Here is a 24,261-nt window from a genome sequence, read left to right on the forward strand (position 1 = left end):
CTTAGTTAACGTTACTAAAATAAGCAAAGCAGTTTTATGCTGAAGTCAGTCTACTATTGTCATCTAACAGCCAAACTCGTTGGACTGAGTAAACATAATAAACTGAATGAACAAGGGATTGTTGGCATCGTTGTTGACTCCCAAATTCAGGTACTTTGAAATATATAAATGTATTCATTTAGCAGACGCTTCCATCCAAAGCGACATCAAGGTGTGTAGTGATGGGCGGGCGGGGGATGTTGAACCTACATCCTGTTGATGAACTATAGGGCCATCTCACCTTGGGCCATGCTTGGGCCATGCATATCCCCATGCACATCCCACCTTGAGCCATGACTGTTTTCCTAAACCACATTTCTGGTTCCACAGGATCACTTTTCGTTGTTCTGGAGCCGACTGGCCTTTGAGAAGCGAACCCCAAAACAGGAGAGCGACCGAACGTCCTAGGCCATGCTGTCTGCCATGCTACGGCAGAGCAGTGGCGGTGGCGGCGGCGGCGGCGGCAGTAACGGAAACAAACTCTCCCTGGGCCTCTCCCGACTATCTAACGGACACTTCTTCCCCACGTCCGCTGGCACGGGCACGGCAGGAACCAGCACGGGTTCCTGGGCCATGGATCGAGGCGCCAAGAGCAGCTCGCAGAGCTCCGTGAGCTCGGGGTCGGACAGCGTGGACTCTCCCACCGCAGACGCCGACTACATCATGCAGCTGGTCAACGACGTGCGAAGGTTTGCCGACGTCCTTCTTCACCTGAAGGAAGCGTTCCACTCCAAAGGTGAGTTTGGAGGAGTTTGGGGGGGGGGGGGTCTGGAGGCCCCTCCAGTTGCATCATGGAAAAGGGATTGTCATGGAAATGGGGAGTTAGCGTGGCTGTCTGTCAAATGTTGTGTACACAGTTAGCCTGTCCTTGTAGTGTACACAGTCAAAGCTACCTATTTAGTCTTGCTCTGTCTGGCCTTGGCTGCACGGTCACTCACCCACCACCATATCTCAATTTTTTTCTCTCTCTCTCTCTCTCTCTCTCTCTCTCTCTCTCTCTCTCTCTCTCTCTCTCTCTCTCTCTCTCTCTCTCTCTCTCTCTCTCTCTCTCTCTCTCTCTCTGTGTCTTCATCTAGGTATCACTTTCTGTCTTTATATACAGCATAACGTATGTCTCTCACCAAATATCTATCTTTCTTTTTCTATCCTTTTCCCTTTTCTCTTTTTTTTCTGTGGAAATGTTGTGGTATACGCAAAAAAAATACTTTGAGTTCCACACATACAGAGCAGTTACATCATGTTGCATTTCCAAGATGGGTAAAGCCACTGCAGCCTAATAATACTGTTGTTTTCAGGCTGTGAAGTAATAACACTGTCAAAGCTTAGTGTTTGTGTTTGTTACTATGTGCTTTGTGTGACATTCCTGTCCATGAATGCCCATTGGGGTCCACAGAATGGGAATATGTCTGTCCTTGGTTCTGTTTCCGAAAGATAGGGGATGATATTTGGTAGGGTAATAAAGGAATGTATCTCGTCAAACAACTCTATACAAAACGATTTTCATTGAGGATTCTTCAAAACATTTCTTAGATTACAAAAGAGTTGTTAATGAAGGTCATCTTCAGGTAGAACTATTTCCATCCAGGCCTCTAACAGAATAATTCCTCTCCTTGGGTAATCAATAGACTACCCTACTTCCCCTTTCGTAATCTCTAAGTGGAGCGTTCCTAAACCATTTTAAAACGCTTTTGAAATGAAAGAGTAAATGCAGACTAAGGCTGGGGTGATTGCTCTTGCGTGTGTGATTACTGCATTCCTACGCTGGTGCTGTTGGGTCGAGCCCTTTGGACTCAGCCCAGGTTGGTTAATCCCTTCTCTGGGTAAGACCCGTCTGGGAAGGGGGGTCTCCAGCCGTGGTGGTACCCTTCTCTCCTGTTGGGAGAACTCTGAAACGACATCCAGGCCTGGAAGGAATCTGTGCCTTTGTCTGGAGGGGTCAGTGAGGGTGCTTGACCTGCCTGGCTGGTCCAGCAGTTTAAAGAGGTTGGGAGTGGGCTGTCACTGGCCCGGAGATCAAAGCAATAAATCTGTCAGGTTTGGCAAACTGCACTCCGTTTACTGAGTACGGGACATTTTTGTTGTTGTGGTTTACTAAAAATAGATTCCATTGAGAACAATCACAACCTTGTCAAGAGGCTTGCTTTGTCTGTCGTGTCCTCCTCATGCCACACTAATTAGGATTCATGACACAAACACAGGCACCCAGCTATGTGACAGGTTTGCATTGCTGTCATAGTACAAATGTGTCGCCACGACCGGCTCATACCATCAGACAAGCTCCCCAGCGTCTTGCACACTCACGTCTGAGTGGCACCGTGCTACGGTGCTCGTATTTCAACAACATGAAACTGCATGAAACAGCCCTGCACATCAGCGCTTACTGAATCAGTCATGTAGTCTTTGAAATTCATCAACTGCACATTGGATGTTGGGAATCACCCAGTTCCGGAACTTTTGTGAGTACATTTATCATAATCTTGTTGCTGCTGGAGAAGAGCATATGCGTCAGGATGTAACTGGTGTTACTGACTGGAGGCAAAGTATTCCAGTAATCTTTACTGCATTCAGGCTAAATACAGGAAAGGGCAGCTTTGGGAAACTCGACTAATTGCCCCACGGGAAACTGAATCTGTAACAGGACCGGGAGAAAGGCTTGGGAATTGTTTGCCTCAAAGAAAGATTAACCCGGACGATGAATGACGAATCTAGGGAATGTTTGACAGAAAACTAATAATTTCAGTTGTTGATGTTCACGATGCATTGCACATCATGCAGAATGCAAACCATCTTGCTTACATATGGTTTATGCCTAATATATTTGTGTTTGTTGTTCGAAGAAGGATAAAGTAGGTTAAACTGAATTGAACATGCTTATGACATTCTCATCTCTCACATGATTCAAAGAGTACTTGGTTATCTACAATATCTGACAATATTTATATTGAGGATACGAACTTCCTGATAGCGGTTGTATATGAGTTTTATGGGTCAACAAACATCTTCAAAGTGTAATTGGTGGCGGTTTGTGGGGTGGGGCCTTACCAGAGCATAACAACAGACTGTTGTGAATCACTGGCTTAAAGTGTGATTGGATGTGATTTAAGTCCCCCACTAGTTTATGACTGTATTGTCTCTGCTGTGCTTCACCAAAGCTAAAGCTTCTCATTACCCAAGCCACTCATGATGAGCGGGAGCCCAGTCTTTGCCACGCAGTCCCAATAGTCAAGTGTAATATTCAACTCAAGACTCTGGATCTTTGCAACAGTTGGCGTATTCATGGTCAGTGAGTGAGCATGACACCCATTGTCTCAAGAAGCATCTGCAGACTAGCATGCTAACTGGCAGTTTTGGCTGAAAATATAGTTTCCCATGTTAAGAATAGCTGTGGTCCTGGGACAGTTCCCTGGGGGACTCCACAGACGGTCCCAGAAAGAATGCCTCGTGTTTTTTTCCTTCTTCTTCTAAACACAGCTTTATTTTTTTGAAGGCATGTCACCTTAAATGGTAATTTAATTTGGTTGCAGCTTGTATTAAGTAGGAGAGAGTTTTGTCCTCCCATTTCTTTTTTACACGAGTGTCTCTGAAAACATTTGGATGTGGTCGTCAAGTAGAAAGTCAGATTTAGTTGTTTGTTGTATTGTGGGAACAACAGTTGGACCTTGTAGACAGTCTTCATGATGATGTCTCGACAACCTAGAGGATTTCATTTCACAAAGAGGTCACGACCTTGTCAGATGCCCACTTGTGAAGGACATGTCAGTAATTGGATGGGATTATTCCTCGGTGTGGCCTAGTTGGGGTCACTGCGGTCATTCTTTGGTGTAACAGGTTTTGGGGATCAGTTCTACTCTGTGTTACAGGTAATAAGCATGACACTCTTGTTTACTTTTGGGATTAGGGAGGTAAGGGCTTTGACCTCAATATGGTTAAAATAACTTTTTTTCTTGACACAACAATATCATTGGGGACCATTGTGAAATATTCATTTCTGACAAGAGCTGTTGTCGTTTTACTGTGTGACGCTGCATAGCATACTTGATTTTCTCTCTCTGTCTTGGATAAGATTGCATAATCAGGTTTGTTATTACATGTATTGTAGTACTCAAGTATTTCGAAGCGTCTCCAAAGGATTGTTGTGGATAGATGTGAAACCATCTATATCCAGAGCGTGTTTCTCCAGATTCTGTGTGCACATGGAGTGTGTGCCTGTGCAGAGTGTGTGTGTGCAGTGTGTGTTTTGCTCGTTTGCAGTGTGTCAGTGGTATTTATATTATTGTGAACTTGGTGAAGCAGAATCATTGTTGTTTTGTGTGTCAGCCTATTTATGGATGTAATGCAGCACCACCAGTGTCGGTATACATTACTAGATATGGTAACGCTCTAAATACTATCACCCCCAGGGCCATCAGGCAGGCAGGCAGGTACTTGAGTAATCCAAAGGGGAAATTGCTGCGTTACAGCAATCCAGATCAAAATAAATAAAAATAACACTATAAATTAACAGGTTATCATTACATATGGGCTGGACATGGGTAAAACACAAATGTACAAAACAATTGAACCAGTGGCAATTTTATACTATTTTTAGGGGTGCTCAAGCACACCTACATTTCATCTGAGCCCCCCTTAAAAATAATTATAAAAGATATTTAAAAAAATAATTATTGTGAATTATTATTATCTTAAATAGGTTTTAGTGCTCTAACGTAAGAATTTGCAGACGTGTCTGTTAGTGACAGATGACAAACAATTACAGGTTCAAAGGGCTTTAAACAGGTTTAATATCCTGTCTTGCCATGCACCTTCAACGTTGGTAGTCTGCCAGTAAAACCAAAGAAGAAGAAGAAGTAGGTAGTTAATTTCATGGCGCAGATTTCAGTTTTCATTCATTCAATATTTTGCATAATAATAAATACATTTGTTATTTGTTATCCAGTTAAATTAGTGATTTGTTATCAAGGGGGTTAAACACTTTTGCAAGGCACTGTATTCATGTCACATTCTCATTGGGGGCTGAGCACCCCTAAATATCTGATCCTAGAATCGCCCCTGAAATGAACTCAGGCGACACCGTACAGTAACACATAACACTATACAATACGATACAACAACACTATACAACAACAATGCTGTACATAAATAAATGACAACTATATGCAATACCAGTGCCATACGTGTTGCTAACATATTGCATGAACAAAGGCACTTGATGGTCTCACAGTTTAAAATGTAATTTATGTACATTTGTTAGGATTTACAAAATATATTGCTCCTCAATATCCATATAACAAGTGTCACCCCTTTTATATGTGATTAACTGATGTGGAATAATGAGGTGTCACATTGTACATTTTGCAGTTGGCAGTGATCCAGTATGCAGGTTGTATGTTGGGTAGGGCCAGTGTCTGGTACCATCTCTTGGGTAGGGACCAGCCTGGTACCATGTCTTGTAGGGGCCAGTCTGGTCTGACAGGGGTCAGTGCAGCTAAAGTGCGGTCTGGTGAGTAACGAGAACCAGACCCACAGGAACATCTCAGAGGGCAGACAGTACAGTCTAGACTGTCTCTCTGTCCTGCTCCTGACTGAGGGATGAGGGGGGAGCCCTTGGGACTCTCAGTCTCTGGTTTGTGTCGTGTCTCAGCGCTCTGTGCCAGTTAAAAGTAGGTAGAAAAGGTTATTTGTGCTCCCGAATACGCTGCTGTTAGTTCTTGATAAGAAGTTGTTTGATTACACAACCCGTTGTCTCTATAATGTGATGTGTGATTGATTTATAAAGGAAATAATTCATTCCCTGCTCAGCCTTATTTTCTATAATGTGTTATTAGTTTGACTGATGTCATGCTTTTGATGTTATTTGCTTCTGTGGGGAATCCTTCTGTTCAAGTTTTCGTAACTCCAGGTTGTGATCAGAAAAATCTCTCCTTCCCTTTCCAGGAAGGCTTTAATGGGGAACCTGAATGTAGTTTTAACTGCTCTATCAATTTAGTTTTGAAAGATTGATTTGACTTTTGCAGACAAACAGCGGCAAAAACATATTTCAGGTAACATATGATTTGATTTTCAATGCTATATCAATACGAAGCAGTACGTTGGCTGCGACTGCCACAAGCCAAGCTAATCATTTTGATAGGGATAGCAAAGCAGGTCCTCTCCTGGTTTTATCCTCCCCCGTTCTCCCTCTCTTTCTCTCGCTCCCTCCCATCCCCCCCTTTTCACATACTCTGCATTCCTACAGAACAAATGCTCACTTGTTGCTTTAGTGCCTTATATCAACAGTTTATAAATGCAGGACACTTAGTAAAAGAAGAAATGGGACCAAAAATGTTGTGGAAAACCACAAAAGCAAATGTTCTTTGTGAAGCCTTCCATAATAGTTGTGCTTTGACCCATTGAAAATATTGGGTGGTTTTTGGCTGTGGTTAGGAGGGTGTTTGGATGAGTTAAGGGGGCCAGGGGGTCAATAGGGGGTGTGATAAACTCAATGGGAGCTCTCTGTGTCACGGGTAGACATACGCTTCAGTGTTTTATCATTTCTTGTGGAAGATGGTGGGTGTCACGGACAAATGAGTCTCTCCCGTTTTCGCAAACAGCGAAAAAATACTCATCATGAAATAGGGTTCTCTCTTTCAAGCTATTTCGAGGACTTCAATTTTCTCTCCCTGACCTCAAACAGAGAGGTTGAGTTCTAATGGAGAACTAACCAAATCAACGTACAGAAAACTTAGGCACGCAATCAATTATTACTCTTGTCTTAAGTCCTTTGGAGATTTACCCTGAAAAGCCATTGAGCTTCCATTGATATTTAATTCAGTCCTCATTTTTGCGTAAGAGAAGAAGTAGATTAATCCCCCAGACTCTCCTGCTACACTTTGAAGGGACTTCCTTGAGAACGCCTTGGAGCACCCTTGCACCAGGGCTCTGGGAGTGTGTGTGTGTGTGTGTGTGTGGAGGGTCCTCTCTCACACACACTGTGGGGAGCAGACTGAGTGTATGAAGAGGATTAGCAGGGACCTCCACTATCCCAGGCTGCACCACAATATGCCGCAGAGATTGGGGTCCTCCTGATCAGCTAAAGGTGATTTTCTGCCCCCCCGTTGCAAAATGGGTCGAGTGGTTCTGGCGAGGAGGAGTGTTGGCTGTGTGGGTGTTGAGGTCTGATTGTATGAGGTCATGTGCTTGTTCCTACTCATAGAGGTCATTTCTAATTGGGAATCCAGTCCTTAGATGGGCTTTAGATAATCAGGTTTCGGAATGGAAAGTTTCACATCCACGTTGGACCTATTGCTCCGTATTTTACAGGTGCATCTGTCCTAAGGGTTAAGGTTGGTTCAGGGTGGTACTGTGTGTGTATGTGAAGCCCTCTGTGACATTGCTTGTAAAAAGAGATGTGTCATCTCCTTCTAGTACACGTTTCTAGATTCCTTCGTTTCCTCCTTGTTTTTCTATGGTGTCACTCACCGTTTTATTGTAGCCTGTAGGACTCTGAGTCACTTGCTATGCATCACTTATGAGTCATTCATTACCGCATGACTTGATCCACTCCTGTGTCGATAAGAGAGAGCCCCCATAAGCACCTCAAGGGAGCACTGGTTTAATATTTAACTTCAATAATTTGAAGGTAGCTCTGGAGGGTGATTGCAGGGATGGTGTATCAAACTGGGCAACTCTGTCTTATCTTATATGATTCGTCGTTGTCATTCCTTCCTGACTACTTGGTGTTAATGTTTCGGGTGAAATCTTTTTTGGGGGTATATATATAAATAAATAAAAATGTCAGTGGACAACAAGCTTTTTATTTAAGGTCTACTCTCTCTCTCTCTCTCTCTCTCTCTCTCTCTCTCTCTCTCTCTCTTCCTCCTGTTTAGGTTGATGGCTGGTGCTTTTTTACTTTCTAATCGTCGAACTAGATGGAGAAAAATAGCTTTCTTTTTTTCCTTCTTCTTTGTGGTCGGGAGGTGCCCCTCCTTTACGATCCCAAAGCTTTGTGGGAACGGAGTCCCTCCACGGCTCCTCAGAGAAACCCGTATGCTGTTTTAGTGATTTGTGGTCGAAATCACCCCTTGTGAAATACCAACCTAAAATTAGCCCCAGTCCATCCTCTCGACCGGTGGTTCGAGGGTTTTCAATGGCTGATGGCGAGCCTTGTTTAGACTACGGATCCCTTTGGGCCAGGGTTCTGCGGCACAGTATCTCAGGACCATTCCACCCTCAGAAAAGCTCCTTTTATGGCTGCTTTGTGCGGATCCCAGTCACTGTAAATGAGCCCGGCCCAGAATGGATCTCTTTGATGAGTTCAAGCTGCTCTTTGAAGATCTAGTTGCACTAGCAGCGTCTGCCTTATTTTATAACCAGACGAAAGATCCTGCACTTGTTTGTAAATGGCTCCTGAGGGTTTTGATACCGATCTCGTTTGAAGCGTGTAGACCCCATCACGTCTAATCTCCAAGAAGGGATTTCTTGCATTAGCGTAATTGTTTTGGTTTTTTTCCGTCAGTAGTCTTGTTTAAACCTAAGCGATAGCCGTATCACAGGCAGTGCATTGCACGAGTTGGTTCTGAGGATTACTTTCCCGGCAGGGGATGGAAATGTGGTGACAGCTTCACATATGTCCAGAGTATTTATCCCTGTTCCGAGTAAAACAAAGCATGAAATATAGTAAACACAGCATTGACTGGTATACACCTCCCAGTGTGCGCGTGTTGGCCGCGGGTGGCCATTTTCTGGCAGCTTCATGCTGACTTGTAATGTTTAATGGCCCCACCGCACTCAAGGGCAGAGATTTGTAGGTTGTTTTCCAAGCTGGAAGTTGAGGACGTTTTGGGAGTAATTCCCATCCCAACACAGCCACCAATCCCCCTCTTTCTCTCTCTCTCTCTCTCTCTCTCTCTCTCTCTCTCTCTCTCTCTCTCTCTCTCTCTCTCTCTCTCTCTCTCTCTCTCTCTATCTCTCCCTATTTTTTCTGTCTCCCCCCAGTTGTACCCCTGCTTGCCTGTGTGACTAGATTTACAGTTATGGGCCTTGTTTGAGTTTAAGTACATTTCTGCTGGGAATAGAGACCTGCACAGGACTCACACCAGCCCCTCAGCGGACCCCTGCCTCTGCCCATGTGTCCCATGGTGGCTGGACCGTATGGGCCCCAACGAATGGTGCCCCCTGCAGGCCACAGTGTGCGAGAGACATAGCTGGGACATCGTCCCGTCTGACGGTTAAACATGGCTGGAGATTGATATGTACCAGCGCTGGTGTCATGTATGTCATGTGTCTAGGGTAAACTCAGGTTTCTTCTCTGGATTTGTTTGTGGAAGCTGTCACCATTACGTTTCTGTCCAGGGCCTGGGAGCATTGATTCCATTTGTTGGAAAAAGATCTGAGTTGGGGTTTTTTCACAGGGTCCATTGATATGGTCAGTTGGCATCAATAGATAACAGTTTCTTACAGTAAATGCTGTCAATCCCTGGTATTGAGCTGCTTGACTTCTCTCAAACTGTATCAAGTGAGAATGTTAGCTTTGTTCCTGCAGGGTTGTGGACGTCACACTGCAAACAGCAGCTTGCTCGGTAAACACCATTGTTTTTGTGTTGAACCTCGTGTCTTTGTTATCTTGTGTCTCATGACTGTTTTTTTTTTTATTTTTATCTTAGAAGTACTCCTAAATGGACAAGTGTGTTATTAGTTTTACACTCTTGCTAATTGAGTTACCATTCAAAGTTGAAAAAGTCTTGATGTGTCTCCACATTTTTGGGGGCAGATTTGACCCCATTTAAAACCACCTGGCTCCCAAACTAGATTAAGGATTGGAAACCAAGATGGCCAATGTATCCCATGGATGAGAATCCCCTTGAATCTGCTACTGGGGAGTCCCACGTTGGATTAGCACTGTCTAGCATCAGGCCGTATTAAGGTGAAATCCCTCAATCTCCACCAACATGGTGGTCCGGGTTTACTCTGCCTTTCGAGGTCAGCATGATGTGGGATCTCCTAAGGCCAAACAGTCACGCAAGCAGATGTCGGTTGACGAATTTCTTCATCCATCTTCGGTGGGGGCTCCTTCCACGGTCAGAAGAATTGACCGGCGGGGGGGGGGGGGGGGGGGGGGGGGGGCTCACTGGGTAAGTGTACGTGTCACATGGGCTGAGCCTTCATCGCAGCGGCGGGGGTTCGAATCCAGGCCCTTTGCTGCATGTCCATGGGCTGTTGTGCTTTGTTGTCAACAACACGGAATCAGAAGACCATGAGAGAGGAGCCCTGGACGTGAGAGCTTCGACACCGCCCGCTTCGATCATTAAGGCTCGACGCGGGGGTGGGCCTTGAACTGAGGCTTTGACCTTGTTTCTCGAGAGGAACCTCTGACGCCTGGAGAGCTTTTGCGTCATCGCCCAAATCGGAGGCTACTTTGACGAAAGGGAATTTGATTTCAGCACAATCAGACTCCTTCATTTGGAGGAAGGAAAGTGTTTTTCCGACACCGGTAGAAAACCCCTCCCCTGCACAGGAATAGCTTTACCCATCCCGTGTTGTTGACAACATCTCACCAGCGCAACCTACCACATGCAACAACAGAACCGGTTGACGGTTATGAGACTAATCATGTTTTAAGGGCTCAGGACCGAGTCAAACATCTAGGCCTCCTGTCACACAATCCCCATTCATTCAGGATTAGGATGCTAGCAAAGCTAAACAAAGTCCTCTTGTTTAAAAAGCTAAACTCCCCCCCCCCCCCCCCCCCCCCCATTCTCCCTTTGACAGGTGTGCTGAAGAGGCCTGCTCGGTTAGCCATTCTGAGGCCTGTAAAGCCGCCCGGCTCCCCAGTCAGTCAGCGTTAGCTTGGCCGCGGCGCTCCCGCCAGGCTAGTGCTCCCACAGCTCTGGAAGCCAGCGGGAGGTTGGAGCAGGATTTTCAGCCTCTCTTTAAAGAAAGCATAGTTGGAATACCAGCCTTCAGAGCTTTGCATCAACAGACTGTGTGTGTCTGTGTGTGTGGGGGGGTATATCAGGAGAGAAAGGTTGCCTGTCTTCCTTCACTGTGATGGACAGCCCGGAGGAGAAATGAAAGGAGGAAAAAAAGCAAATTCTTGACTCCACGCTAAGCATCTCATTGATATGCTAAGGTCCGCAGAGCCATATCCAAGGGTAAACATGGCCGTTGGCTGGAAAAGGAGGTTTGGGAAGATCTTATTATGAGGACTTGGTCCTCCAAGTGAGGGAGTGTTGTGCTCAAGGTCTAAGTGGTGTTCAGCTACAGCCACTGCGAGGTGTTTACTCAGCAGAGTTTGGAACACTGAAGGCTCTCGAGTATTAATAAATAACCGTAGCTCCAAAGAGGAGCAGTGGAATTTTACAAGGATTGAGAACAGCTGGGGACGCTCGCGGGCCTGTGCAGTCCGTTTAAAGCAGCGAAAAGGATAGACTGTGAGAAAAGAAATACGGACCCAACAACTCTACGGTTTCTGTTTTAGACTACTGTTATCTTGACAAACTGTTAAATCATTCATTAAAAAAAAATTCAGAATCACGACCGCCTGACAGGAACTGGCAGTCGTTCATACTATTTAAGAGTCAATTTTCAGAGTCAGGTCACACCTCGCAAAATTCCCAGCCTTTTCTTGAGAGGATGATGTTCTTTTTTCTCATGCTAATCGCTAACCTGCTTGGCTGAGACTTCACCCGCTGAGCGCTGGTTCTGAGAGCTGCCCCCCCCACCCACCCACCCACCCCGGCGGACGGCGCTGTGTGCTGGGCCGGAGGCTCCGTCTAAATGCCGGCTTTTTGTGTGTGCAGTCATGGGAAAGAGCGCTTCAGAGGTGGAGCCGCGGGGGGTCGTCCTGGCGTGAGCAGCGACGTCTGGAGAGGAAGAGGTCTCCCCAGCTCACTTCTTCACTCCGGGGCCTTGTAATCTGCCGATCCGTGGCGTACACCGCCGGCGGTCGCACCAATCGGGGGGCGGAGCCCGGCCGCTAGCCACAGGAAGTGTTTCTGAGGGGGAGGGGAGGTCAGGGGTGCCCCGGTAGCTTACCGGATAAGTGAGTGTACTGTGCAGTATGAGGCCTTACGGCAACAGCCTGGGTTCGAGTTTGCCTCGGACCCTTCCTCTCTCTCTCTCCCTTCCTTTTCTGTCACACTTCACTTAACACTGTCCAATAAAACATGAAAGATGACATCTTTAAATGGCCCGGCAAGGGGAGTCTCCAAGCTGGCCACCAGTCCACTGATCTGGGAAGCCCTTTTACGATGGAAGCGCCCTGTTAGAGGTGAAGTGGGTCCACTTTTTACAACCCTGGGCAGCATTGGCGGAGCATGTTTACTCAGACATTACGTCTGCAGCGAGCGGCCAGCGCTTTTTCAGGCCATGGTGACATGGTGGGGGTATCAAGTCGGGAAGTCTGAAGGAAAAAAAATACGATGTTATATTTTTATTTTTGCTTTACTCCAAGATGTGACAGGGTCTCTATGCATGAAGCAGAGAGGCCTGATTTGTGCTGTGATGGATTCGGTTCACAGGTCGCGCCTCCGGCTTCTTCAGGATCCCAAAGCTGCACGTGAGGAATGTCCCATTCCTCTTAACGCAGCCATCAAGCCCGGCCTGGTTAGGCATTCAGGGGCGAGGTCATCAAAGGGGCCCAGCAGTGGTTTGACACGTCAGGTCACATTTAGACACGTTGATGGACGGGGACGGGGGGGGGGACACACAGCGAAACATTTCAAAGTGTTCATTAAACACCCGGATCGTTCATTTCTACTCGTGGACTGTTCACCTGGGTCCGTTCTCGAGACGGGCTCCCCCGGGGTGAAATGAACACTTGTGCGAAATGTGCCGTGTCGTCGTCGCCGGCACCGTATTCAGCAGGCGGCGATACGAGGTCCTCGTGTTTGAATGAGATCCCCGCACACAGTTGTGACATGTTTAGTGATTTCACACGTGCTTTGTGCCAGCGAGCGCCCCTCTGTCCTGTTGGAGGTCATGAAGCATGAATAATACTGCACCCCCCCCCCCCCCCCCCCCCCGAGATCTGCAACGCATGACTGAACGTCGCTAGGGGCGAGGGCGTAGGAATGTTGCCAAGTCACATCCTATCGAAGACAGTTTGAATGTTCGGTGTGTAACAGGCAGATTGTGACATCAGGGTCATTCAATTCCGGATTCTTCCAGTCTGATTGTACTGTGGCTTGGAGTTGTTTTTTTTTTTATCCATATGCCTTGTGTACACAACATCTCTTGTGCGATGTACTTTTGTCAATTTTCACGAGACTGATTTCGTGTTTGTGTCCGTCTTGAAGTGTACTACAGGGGCTGGCAGTGTGGGTCATCTCCATGAGCCACAGTCGATGAAAGGCCTCACTCATTAGATTGCTGCTCCCCAGTGCTAGAAAAGCCCTGGGTGTTAAGTTTGGAGGTGTCATCTGGTGGTGAAGGATTCAACGAGGTTTTTAATCCAGACCCCCCCCCCCCCCTGCTCTGCGCATCTCCCCCTCATTCCCGCCACTCCCCCCCCCCCCCCCCCCCCCCCCCCCCCCCCCCACCTTCCAAAACCGACCACAGTCGCTCAGGAATGCCATGGTTTCCATGACGCTGGTGTGGTCCGAATGAGGCAGTGTATCTCTAGCAGTCCCCTGCCTCTCGCCCTCCAGCTCCTCCCCAGGACCAGAGACGGACGGCCCCCCCCCCCCCCCTCCTTACATCCTCTCCCCAGAGAGACCACCTCTTCCCCGGACCCCCTCCTCTCCCACAACCCCTGGTCAGTCTGGGACAACACCCTGGGGAGGGGGTTCTGCTAGGCTGCCACCAAACAACCCCCCCTTCCTCCCCATCCTCCCCTTCCACCCCCTCCTCCCCCTTCCTCCTCTTCTTCCCTCCCTTTCCCTCAACCAACAACCGCTCTTCCCCGACACCACCCCCCCACCACACACACACACATACTCACACACCACTCCCCCCCCCGCCCCCACACACACAGACCACTTCCCCCCGTCCTCCTGTGAGAAGTGAAAAGCTGGCGTTGTGATTTATTGTTCCATAAATGCTTCACGTGGAAGCGACCATCAGGAGACAGGCCCTGTTTGCTAGCGGCCTCCCAGGACAAAAGACCTCCTAAGGTTCCTGCTCTCCGGCCCCCAAGCCCTCTCCACACTCCCACACTCTCTTTTCCCGGCAGCTGCTAAGTCTTCTTGTTATATCTCTGCCTTGTGTTTCTCGATTTTGTGTTCAGTGAAGGTTTGCACAGACCGAAAGCATTTTTTTTCCTGAAAGTCTGATATGTTTTGTGGTGAAAACCTCCCTTTGGTGACTGGTGGACCCTCCCCCCACCCCCACCGGCCACCTCTCCACCACCCCATCATCCACCCCCTCCGCCCCAGTCTCTGGTGAGAAGCGTGTGGGGCAGACCTTCTCTGGTGGGAACCAGACCTCTCCATTGTGCGGCCAGACAGGGAGTCTTGACAGCGACCGTCCCCACACGCCCCTGCCCCCTGCTGGGCAGGCTGACGGCACGGGAGGGTCCTGCTAATTAGCCCGTGTGGAGGGCAACAGGAAGGAAGGAAGAAGACCCTGGGTCTCACTGGCATTCACGGCCAGCCCCTCTGTCCTTATATACCTTAACGCCCCCCCTCCGCCCTCACCCCTCACCCCGTCACATTGTCTTTGTATGAGGCTCTAGACACAGGAACCTGCCAGCCTTTGTGTGTGTATTGTCTCTCGACATTTGAATGTCTTTAAACAGGCCTCCACTTTGACCAGGACCCATTAAAGGGGCTTCGGGCTCAGGCCTGCTAGCGCTGAACTTTGACCCGCCCGATAACGATTTGCCAGAGGTCCGTCACACAAGGACCAGGGAGATAACGGGCTCTTCTCAGAGCGACGGATGGTGTCGGGGCGGGACCGTGTGAATGTCGGTCGGCGGGGGCTTTGTGTGTGTGTGTGTGTCGCGGGAACTGGACGGCGGCACGAGCGCACGTCCTCCCAACGCAAAGGAGCCTGCAACACGTCCGATGAAAGTGACCGTAACTACAGGGTTCATTTACAGGATGGGTGCAGTTTAGCAGTGGAGCGTCAAATCTCCTCCTCTTGTACTCCGGTTTGGACCAAAGCGTCCGCCGAGTAGAAACGTTGTCGTCGTCTGGGCGTCTGCAGTGAGTGTGTGGCGCGCGGTCACATGTCCCAGCGGGACGCCCAGCCCTCAGGAAGGCCCAGGCCCCAAACAAGAAGGGCGGCGGCAGCCATCGCAACACGCCATCACGCCCCCGGGGCACAGGAAGTGACATGTTTGGTGACGGGAGATGAAGATGGATGGAGATGGGTTGCCAGGGAGCAGGGTCGTGGGGATGGTTGCCAGGGAGAGGGACGGGTGAGGCGGTTGGCAGAGGAGCAGCTGCTGTGTTGTGGAGTGTCGGAGTGCGAGGCAGGCCTCATATTGCTGAGGCATCTGAGGCAGAGGCAGTAGCCTGTCCCCCGATACAACTCGCTTTTTTTGGACATCCGTTGGGCTTGGGTTGGGCAGTGACCCTCTAGGGCAGTTTGGGGAAAAACCATCAGTTTGTGTTCTGGAATGTTCTGTTGAAGTGGTAGTCTGTACCTACCCACCTGAGCCATGTGTGTTTTGCTTGTGAATGCCATGATTCTACAGGTGTTGAACAGACCTGTCGCTTTCATGGCTTGAAAAATAAAGGCTTTTGGAGCGTTTTTTATTCGGCGAGGACATTTGTAAACATTTGCGGCGCCATTCATGGATCTGTGACTACGTCCTTGTCAAACGTGCGTCCTTGAAGCCAGTCCCTCCCCCCCCCCCCCTGGGCCCCGTGTGTGTGACTGGCTCCTGCGGGGCCTGTCGGGAGACCCCCGGGTCACCTGTCGCTCCTGGTCACCATCCGTACGACTGTGCCAGCCTTTTGTTTTGGTCGACGCTTGTTGACTTGGGGACCGCTGGTCCGCGGTCACCTGCTGGTCAGCTGGATTTCCTGGTGGACGCGGCGAGGTCATTGTCCCCGGCCCGCTCGGCCTGCCCAGCGACATCAGCTCCAGTGCCGTTTTTTTGTCCCTCTCCTAAAAAGAGGGGGGGGCGGATGACAGAAAGACTGGGAGACGCTAAAGTCTTCCTGATCCCCCTTTCCATACGGCGGGTAATCCAGGAGCGGCGGTCAGCACAAATCTGGCTTTGACCGCCTGTTTCTGTGTGTGTGTGTGTATGTGTGTGTGTGAGGTTGTTCAGGTGGGTTTGCGTGTGTGTGGTGTGTGTGTGTGTGTGTGTGAGAAGTGTGTGTTTGTGAGAGGAGTGTGCCAGCCATGTGTTTGTTACATACCTGTTTGTGTGTGTGTGTGTGTGTGTGGAAATGTGCTTCGTGTGTGTATGGTTATGTCGTTTGTGTGTGTGTGGTTAGTGTCAGTGTGTGTGTGTGTGTGTGCGTGTGTATGGTTATGTGGTTAGTGTGTGTGCGCAGAGCCCTCACTGTGACCCCTTGTTTCACCAGGTTCCGGGATGTGTGTGTGTGTGTGTTTTGTCAGAGTTGTGTCATACCCCCCGGTTGTTGTCAGTACAAGACTCTGTCCTTGTTTTTCAGGGAGATTACTCACAATTTCCCCTTCATTCAGCTAAACTCTCATGACTTCATTCTTTAAGTATGTGAGTGCACACAACTTAGGTACCTTGATATCCGATATCTTTATTGTTCTTCTGTGGTGACTAATTGTCTCTAATGGACCCTTTTGGACATATGTACACATACCTCAGCTGTAACTGATGTTTCAATATGACGAGGCCTACCTCAACAGCTAAGTGGTAATTACAGTTCTAACACGACAGGGTCATGTTTAGTAATGCAGTTGTCATTTGGAATGCACTTTTCAGCTCTCTGGGGAATGTAGTCACCGAGGCGGTAAAACCACAAATGTGTCGGCACCGGGGCTCAGAGGCTAATTCCATGACGACTGTTGTCAGGAAGAGGGGGTGGTGCTGGTGACTGACCGCATGGTCATGATTCGGCCTGTCACAGTTGTCGTGTGTTACCCTGTAAAACGTACACAAGACCACCTGTGTTCCGAGCAGCTTGTAGAATCCACCCGGTGCGGCAATAGAAACACACAAAAGAAACGGGGGACCCCTCACTGACCTCCTCTTCCTGAGGGTCGTTTCTCCCCTCGTTTCCTGGCAAGTTCTCCATGTCTTCCTCGAGGGTCTCGCTTGGTTTAGGTGCGGTGCTCCGCGACACAGCCTGCACAAAGGGGCTCGTGCTAATCAAGTTGGTTTTGATCTGAAGAGTGGTCGTGTCTCCTCCAGAGCACCAGGACTGTCTGCACCAGGTGGCTCACGAGCGGCTGGGGGAAGTCCTGTGCGTGCTGAAGGCCGTGATCGGCAAACACCAGAGCCTCAACTCCGTGGACATCCTCAGCGCGGCGGGGACCGTCATCGCCCGGGTCAAAGGTCAGTCCCGGTGGCCGACACTGCCCCTCACCCGCTCCCGTCGCCTCCTCGTCTCCTTTTTGTGGGTTTGTTCCGTCGCTGTCTCTCCACCCTTCTTTCTCCTCCTATCTCAATCCTCCCAATCCCACCCTTTTCCCCTTTCTAGACTATTCTGACTAACAGCAAACAAAGGGGAACATTCAAATGCTTCCCGGCTGCCGTGTACAGAAATGTGCAGGATGAAGCTCTAAGCACAGGGCCACAGTGAACCAACAGTCGACAAAAAGCTTCTTCTTTTTGTCGTTGCTTTCTTCAAGAAAACCTCCCCAAAAGGCTTGGTACGACCCCAGCCCGGCTTCACAAAGACTGTCTGTTGATCAGGGTTTTTTAAAAACCACAACAGCAGCCATTCAGACTGAATCAGAATCCTCGTTCAAGGCAGCGAAACAGAGACAGGGAGCAGTGTGTGTGTGCGTGTGGGGGGGGGGGGGGGGGAACAGCAGCAGGGGACGGAGACAGCAGCAGCAGCACTCCAGCCCTCCCTCCCCTGAGATGACCCTCAGACACGGGGGGGGGGGGGGGGACACACAGTCATACGGTCCCTCCTGGGCGAGGGAGGGGGGGGGGGGGGGGAGCAGGGGGGCTTCAGACTCCCACAGAGCCCACCTCCTCTCCGCTCGCACCCTACGGCCCTCTGGCTTAGCTGCTGTGGCAAGGCCCTGAGTTTATGAAGAACCTCGGCAGGGTGACATCCTTAAACGTGTGTGCGCGTGTCGTTTTGTCTGTCCGTGTGCCGAACGTGTGCACGAGGGTTTGTTCGCGTTCGGTTCTGTGAATGTGACGTCGCTTAACTGTATTTGTCACACGGGATCTTTCTTCATCTTAGTCAGATCAATCCCAAGCCTGTGTTTGAGATGTTAGATACAATGTATTCAGCATGAATACTTTAGGACTTCTGTCTGAAAGAAGCCATTGTACAGGATCCAGGAAGTGGTCTTTGTGTGGGCGTGTGTGTGGGGGGGGGGGGGGGGGGGGGGGGGGGGGGGTTGGGGTGTGTGTGTGTGGGGGGGGGGGGGGTTGGGGGGGGGGGGGTTGGGGTGTGAGTGTGTGTGTGTGGGGGGGGGGGGGGTTGGGGTGTGAGTGTGTGTGTGGGGGGGGGGGGTTGGGGTGTGAGTGTGTGTGTGGGGGGGGGGGGGTTGGGGTGTGAGTGTGTGTGTGGGGGGGGGGGGGTTGGGGTGTGAGTGTGTGTGTGTGGGGGGGGGGGTTGGGGTGTGAGTGTGTGTGGGGGGGGGGGTTGGGGTGTGAGTGTGTGTGTGTGGGGGGGGGGGGTTGGGGTGTGAGTGTGTGAGTGGGGGGGGGGGGTTGGGGTGTGAGTGTGTGTGTGGTGCTATTGATCGGTGTGCTTTCCTCTGACAGCAGGACAGACTGGATACAGGACCCTGTATGTTCCTGCGATGTCACTGAATGAGGGGGATTGTGGTCAGGGCTGGCCAGGGGTTCTCCAGGGAACAGTTTGATATTAACCAGATTTGACAGTAACTGTATTTACCGAGACAGTCTGTGATGATTGTACTGTGTGGAGATGTCATGGCTTTGGTACATTAGTTAGCGGGATTCCTTTCTGTACTGTAGGACCACTTGGCCCGTACAAATGGCATGTTGTGGCTTTCTACAGCCACCAGGGGCCAGAATCTCTCACTCAGTGTTGCCAACTCTGCAAGGTCTTTTTAAACCTGACCCAACACACACACACATACACTCAGTCACTCACAAGCTACCTGTGGCTACAAGCTACTCACGCTCTGTGTAACAATGAGACCCAAACACTCAATTCAGGTAGGCTGATTCAATCGGTAGGATTGCAGAGTGTCTGGGGGTTTGGAGGGGAGATGAGGGCGCCCGTGCTCGTTTGCAGGCTCGCCTGTCTGTCAGCTCGGTAGATTTGATTCTGGAACAAAGCACCGTCACCCACGCCTGGCCTGATTCCTCCCCTCACAGGAGAGGGCTGATACTTCCACTGAACTGCCCTGTGAGAGAGAGAGAGATTCACAGAAGACACACCACCTTCCTGTGGGAGCGGACGGTCGATCATAGTTCTGGTCGGCTTTTACCGTCACTCAGTTGTCATTCCCGTTCTGTGTCTCCACCTGTCAAATCAGGTCACCCTGCCTCCTACATCTCACGCCCTGAGTCGAACCCCTCACGCCGCCCTGTCTGGGCCGCGACGTCTGTTTTCGTCCGGCAGCTTCCGCCGCTCTCCTCCAGAGCCGGGCGAGGGGGACTGGAGCGGCGTTCAGAAGCGACGCGGCTCTCCCCCAGCGAAAACAATGCCATTTCTGAGCGATGATGTAACTTCCACGTCGGGCCCTGTTGGTCGAGGTTCGAGCCAGCGCTGGCATTGTGTTCCAGCAGGCTTCAGGATGTCCTGAGGAGGGGGGGGTGGGGGCGGGGGATGGGGAGAGGGGGAGGGTCACAGTCGGACTGAACCAAGTCACAGACCAGACCGCTCGGCTAGTCCAGGCTCACAGCACCTCCTGGGAACCCTGGACGTTCTCTGGAAGTCTCGGTTCCACAGGTTCCTGGAAGCACCATCACCCCCCCCCCTCTCCTACTGCCACCCCGAGTTTGAGGAACCTGCTGGGGGATTTAAAAGCACACAGAAGCCTGGCTCCGAGGGTCGTCCCAAATGTGGACGGAGCGATGACGGCTGGGAGTCGCGATTGAAAAACCGAGACCTCGCTGCTGCCGTTGCACTCCAAGCTTTCGGCTGGGATGTCGGTTCCATTGAAGACGTGATTAGGGTCTTCTGTATGTTCCCGAAGACCGACGATACAAAGATGGTTGAAGCGCAGCTTTGACGGGAAGGTTTGTGGACTTCAAAGTGAACTTTTCTCAACTTCGCTGTTTACATTTAAGTGGATTTACACACAGAGGAAGTCCATGTGGTGGGTTAGTGGTGGCTCCGTGGGGAGTGTGTGCGTGTGTCACTGCTTGGTTCCTCATATGGCGTCAACACAGGAAGCCTCTTGTGTAAATGGGTTAGGGTTAGATGATTTCTTCTGTGTTCCGTGTTCAGGTCGTCTGTTGAACCGGACTTGTCTGAGTCACGGGGAGTTTTCAAATGGACACCTATCAAGTCCTGTCTAGCAAAACTGTTGTTTAGATGGAGAACACGGGACCTATGACTACTACACTGCATCTTGTTTTCTAGAATGTCTTTCTTCAAAGACAACAGTTAAGTCACAAACTGGATTGTCTTATGGCTAGCTGACGGATTTCGGAGGAGTTCAGAGGACACAGGAAGTAGTGCATGGTAAGAAGGACTTTAGGAATCGAGAATCAAGACTGTTCGCTCAGATTCCTTCTCCTCGACTCTGGAAATGGCCGTTGTTAGGCGCTAAGACGACCACGGCTGCCCCGCGGTTGTCGGTTGCCACGTCTTTGGACTCTTTAACCAGCTTAATGCTGGGTTATTTTATCTGCGTGCGACAGGAAGTTTGTTATGGTGACTGATTATAGACGTATTTACATTTGTGTTTCCTTCCTCTATTTTTAAGACGCTGTTGTGTTTAGATTTGAGTCAGGAAATCGGTTGCCTCTCTTGAGGAAATCAGCCGACTTTAGTTCTGAGCTTGTTTCCCTAACCCTCCATCCCTAGTCTTGCGTGAAGGCCCCACTGAATGAAAAGCCTCTCTTTCCCTCTTGTTTAGAATTGTGTTTATTCTGCGTCTGGGAAACTGGATTCTTTGTGTACTACAGGTGACTCGATGTGACTTCATGAAATGCCTCAGTGTCCCTAACAATTCCACAACTTTCTCACATGCCTGTTCAGAAACCAGACAAGGATGAACCTGATCATGTTCCTCCTAATTGTCTGTATTATGTGTGTAAACGGGAGAGAACAAGGGTCTAAGTACATGCCCTATCCAGTATTAGAGGGATATAAAAGGTCACAGTTCTTGAGTTTCACCCTTCAGGACGATTGTCTATCCCTCTCCTGGCAGGTGTGAACTTCAAGGACGTGAACGAGGACAACAAACTGGAGCTCTTCTCGGAGATCTACTCTTCCATCGACACATTAGCGTTCACATTTGGCAATGTGTGAGTACAATGTCTCGGGTTCTTGCAATAAAGGGGATCTTTCCCTCAGTCTTACTATTCCCTACTGGATTAGCCCTCACCTAGCCACTAAACCTGAACATCACAACAGCATTCGAACCGGTGCTTCAAGAACGACCCGTACCTGCGGTTGATGGTTTTACACTGCTTTTCCCTGCAGAGTGTCGGACTTCCTTATGGGCGATGTAGAGAATGGCTCCTCGTTGGGGCTCCCTCTGACTAGAAGAAGCAGGGTGAGAAAACCAGGGACAAACACACACCTACCTACCTACACAACCTCCACCTAACCCTGTGTACATATACAGTATACAGTGCCTGCTTTGGAAACACCTAGCCTTTTAGCCCCCAAAAATGGTTTTGAATGCACAACTTCAATCACGTTGGTCCCGAAACAGACTCGTGAGTCGTTCCTCATGGCGGGCCTCTCGTTTCTGTCTCCTCAGTCGTCAGAGAACCTGTCGGTCGAATGTGGAGGAACCAGCCCGGAAAGGGACGACCCTCCAGGTGAGATTCATGCCCTGCAACAGGGACGTCCTGCTCGCGTCGAACAGCTCGTTTTAGACAAGGGACTGGAACAAGGATTCCCACTGCTGCTGCTGTGTGGCAGAAGTGGTTTCCTCCAACTCGCGAAAGTCACTATGACCTATTGGGCTCAGTAAGATGAATACATATTAATGCACATTAATGCAGCCAATCCCTGTCACAACCACTCAGCTCTAAGGCTATTACAGCCCGACCATTGCCAAGGTCGTCAAGCTTTACTACGCGCCACTCTCTCAGTCCCAGGCACCCGTAAACCACACACACAACACACAACCACACACACTCATGTCGGCTTCGCCGAGGCGCACGCGGTCTGGGACCACGCTCACCCCCCTGTTCTTCGACGTCCCGTGCGGCATCGCCGTGGTGGTCACAGGTCCCCCAGCGCGGGCGGAGGAGGTGGACGGAGCGCTGCAGGGCAGCGAGGGCGGCGTGGACGCGGCGCTGCTGTACGCCAAGGCCTGGTCCAAGTACAGCAAGGAGCTGCTGGCCTGGGCCGAACGGAGGATCGCCGCCGGTGAGTGACACGACAACTGTACTTTCTTCCTGTGAGACATCCCCGCCCCCCTAGAGGAGAGTTTGTTTCAGCCCGTTTATCCAGGTCCGCTGTCATAAGAACGCACTCCCGGTGCGTTTGTGGCATGTCGACCGTGTTTACGTTAGCGTTAGCACGCGTTGTCGGGGCTGACAGGCGGCACTGGATAGGTTGAGGGATCGGGATTAAGTGTGAATAGGAGCCTCACACGCAGTTAGACGTGTGTTAGGTTGCACCAGGCTCCTGAAAGGGACAATGCCGTCAGGTCCAGAGTGGCCTCACTGCAGTGCGCCGTCATTCCATGATCGATTGACTGTCAAGTGACAAGTGACGCTGTAATAAGTTACAGAATAGTTTGGGGTTGTGTACTTCATCACTCTGTAAGCACACATACAGTGACGAGTCAACCATTAGGGTTTTAGTGTGACATAGCTCAGCCTCGTATCTTGTTTGGATAAGACTTGCATTTTGTATTCCTTTCATTCTTTGCCCCTGGGGAACGTTCTGTGACTGGTTTGTGTGTTTGCAGATGTCGAGTGTGCGAAGAGCTACTCCAAAATGGCCGAGTCGGCAAAGACGCTGGCCAGTCAACAGGTGACTGAACATATGTTTTTACTGTGTCCTCGTCCGGTGCTTTTCAAAGCGGATGAATCCGCCGTCCCTTCATGGCATGCATACGGAACGTGGGAGACGGTTCCTCCGTGTTGAATCGAGCGCTCATTTGTTTGGTGTCGCAAAACAGGAATTCATGCCATTTCGCAAGATCTACATGTCGGCGTTCAAGAACGACATCGAGTACAGCCAACTGCTGCTTCACACGGCCGCGGCGCTGCAGGCTAACAAGTTCATGCAGGTACGTCCACCCACACACACCCTCTTCCGCTCTTCAGGGAACACGATCAGACTCAAAGGATGGAGGTGTCTGCTTGATGACTCACTCAAGTGTGCCTGTGTATGTGTTCACGTGTATGCGTGTGTTTGTGTGTTACCCAGCCTCTTCTGAGTCGTAAGAGCGATCTGGACAAGCTGAGGAAGGAGGTGAAGGAGCGCTGGCAGAGAGAGCAGAAGAAGATGGTGGGTGGACGTGACGTGCCCTCTGACACACACCCGAGCTGCCGCTCGTAGGAGGGGGACTGTGAACTGTAGAGCACTAGGACCTTGAGGGCGTTAGGCATGGATTATAGTATATGTAGTTGACGAGGTGAACAGCGAAGTCAGTGAGTGTGTGTGTGTGTGTGTGTGTGTGTGTGGTTCCTCTACTGCATCTCCGACTGGGTGGTTACAGGAATGACAGAAATAGAAGGAGAGCAAACCAGTAGTGCTGAATCAGCACTAAAGTGTTGTAACTTTTCTCTCTCTCTCTCTCTATGTGTGTATATGTACGTCTGTGTGTATGTATGTATGGTCGTGTGTGTGGGTGTGTTTCCGACGTGGGCGTGTGTTCAGCATGAGGCGGACAGTGCCCTGAGGAAGGCGCGGGCGCTGCAGGTGCAGAGGCAGGAGGAGCATGAGAAGGCCAGGCTGTCCACCAGCAGGGCGGAGGAGGAGCAGCCTGCCAAACAGCTGGACAAGAGACGCAGGCTGGAGGAGGAGGCCCTGCTGAAGGTACCACTACCCCCCCCCCCCGCCCCCCCGGTGG

General features: G+C 50.1%; 1 protein-coding gene across 5 annotated transcripts in view; it reads left to right on the forward strand.

Moving 5' to 3' along the window:
* The window catches only part of LOC124469937 (rho GTPase-activating protein 29-like), a 34,577-nt gene that overhangs the window by 637 nt on the left and 9,679 nt on the right, over positions 1–24,261 (forward strand). For 2 of the 5 annotated variants that reach the window (XM_047023500.1, XM_047023501.1), the window contains exons 2-11: positions 370–775; positions 17,303–17,446; positions 21,430–21,526; positions 21,705–21,777; positions 21,988–22,048; positions 22,464–22,604; positions 23,152–23,216; positions 23,365–23,475; positions 23,616–23,696; positions 24,069–24,227. In XM_047023500.1, the coding sequence (XP_046879456.1) occupies positions 451–775; positions 17,303–17,446; positions 21,430–21,526; positions 21,705–21,777; positions 21,988–22,048; positions 22,464–22,604; positions 23,152–23,216; positions 23,365–23,475; positions 23,616–23,696; positions 24,069–24,227 (1,257 nt within the window). In that variant the 5' untranslated portion in view covers positions 370–450. The other 3 variants (XM_047023502.1, XM_047023503.1, XM_047023504.1) reach the window with 3 other exon arrangements.

Source organism: Hypomesus transpacificus, chromosome 8 (genome assembly GCF_021917145.1).
Source record: "Hypomesus transpacificus isolate Combined female chromosome 8, fHypTra1, whole genome shotgun sequence".
NCBI classification, from domain to species: domain Eukaryota; kingdom Metazoa; phylum Chordata; class Actinopteri; order Osmeriformes; family Osmeridae; genus Hypomesus; species Hypomesus transpacificus.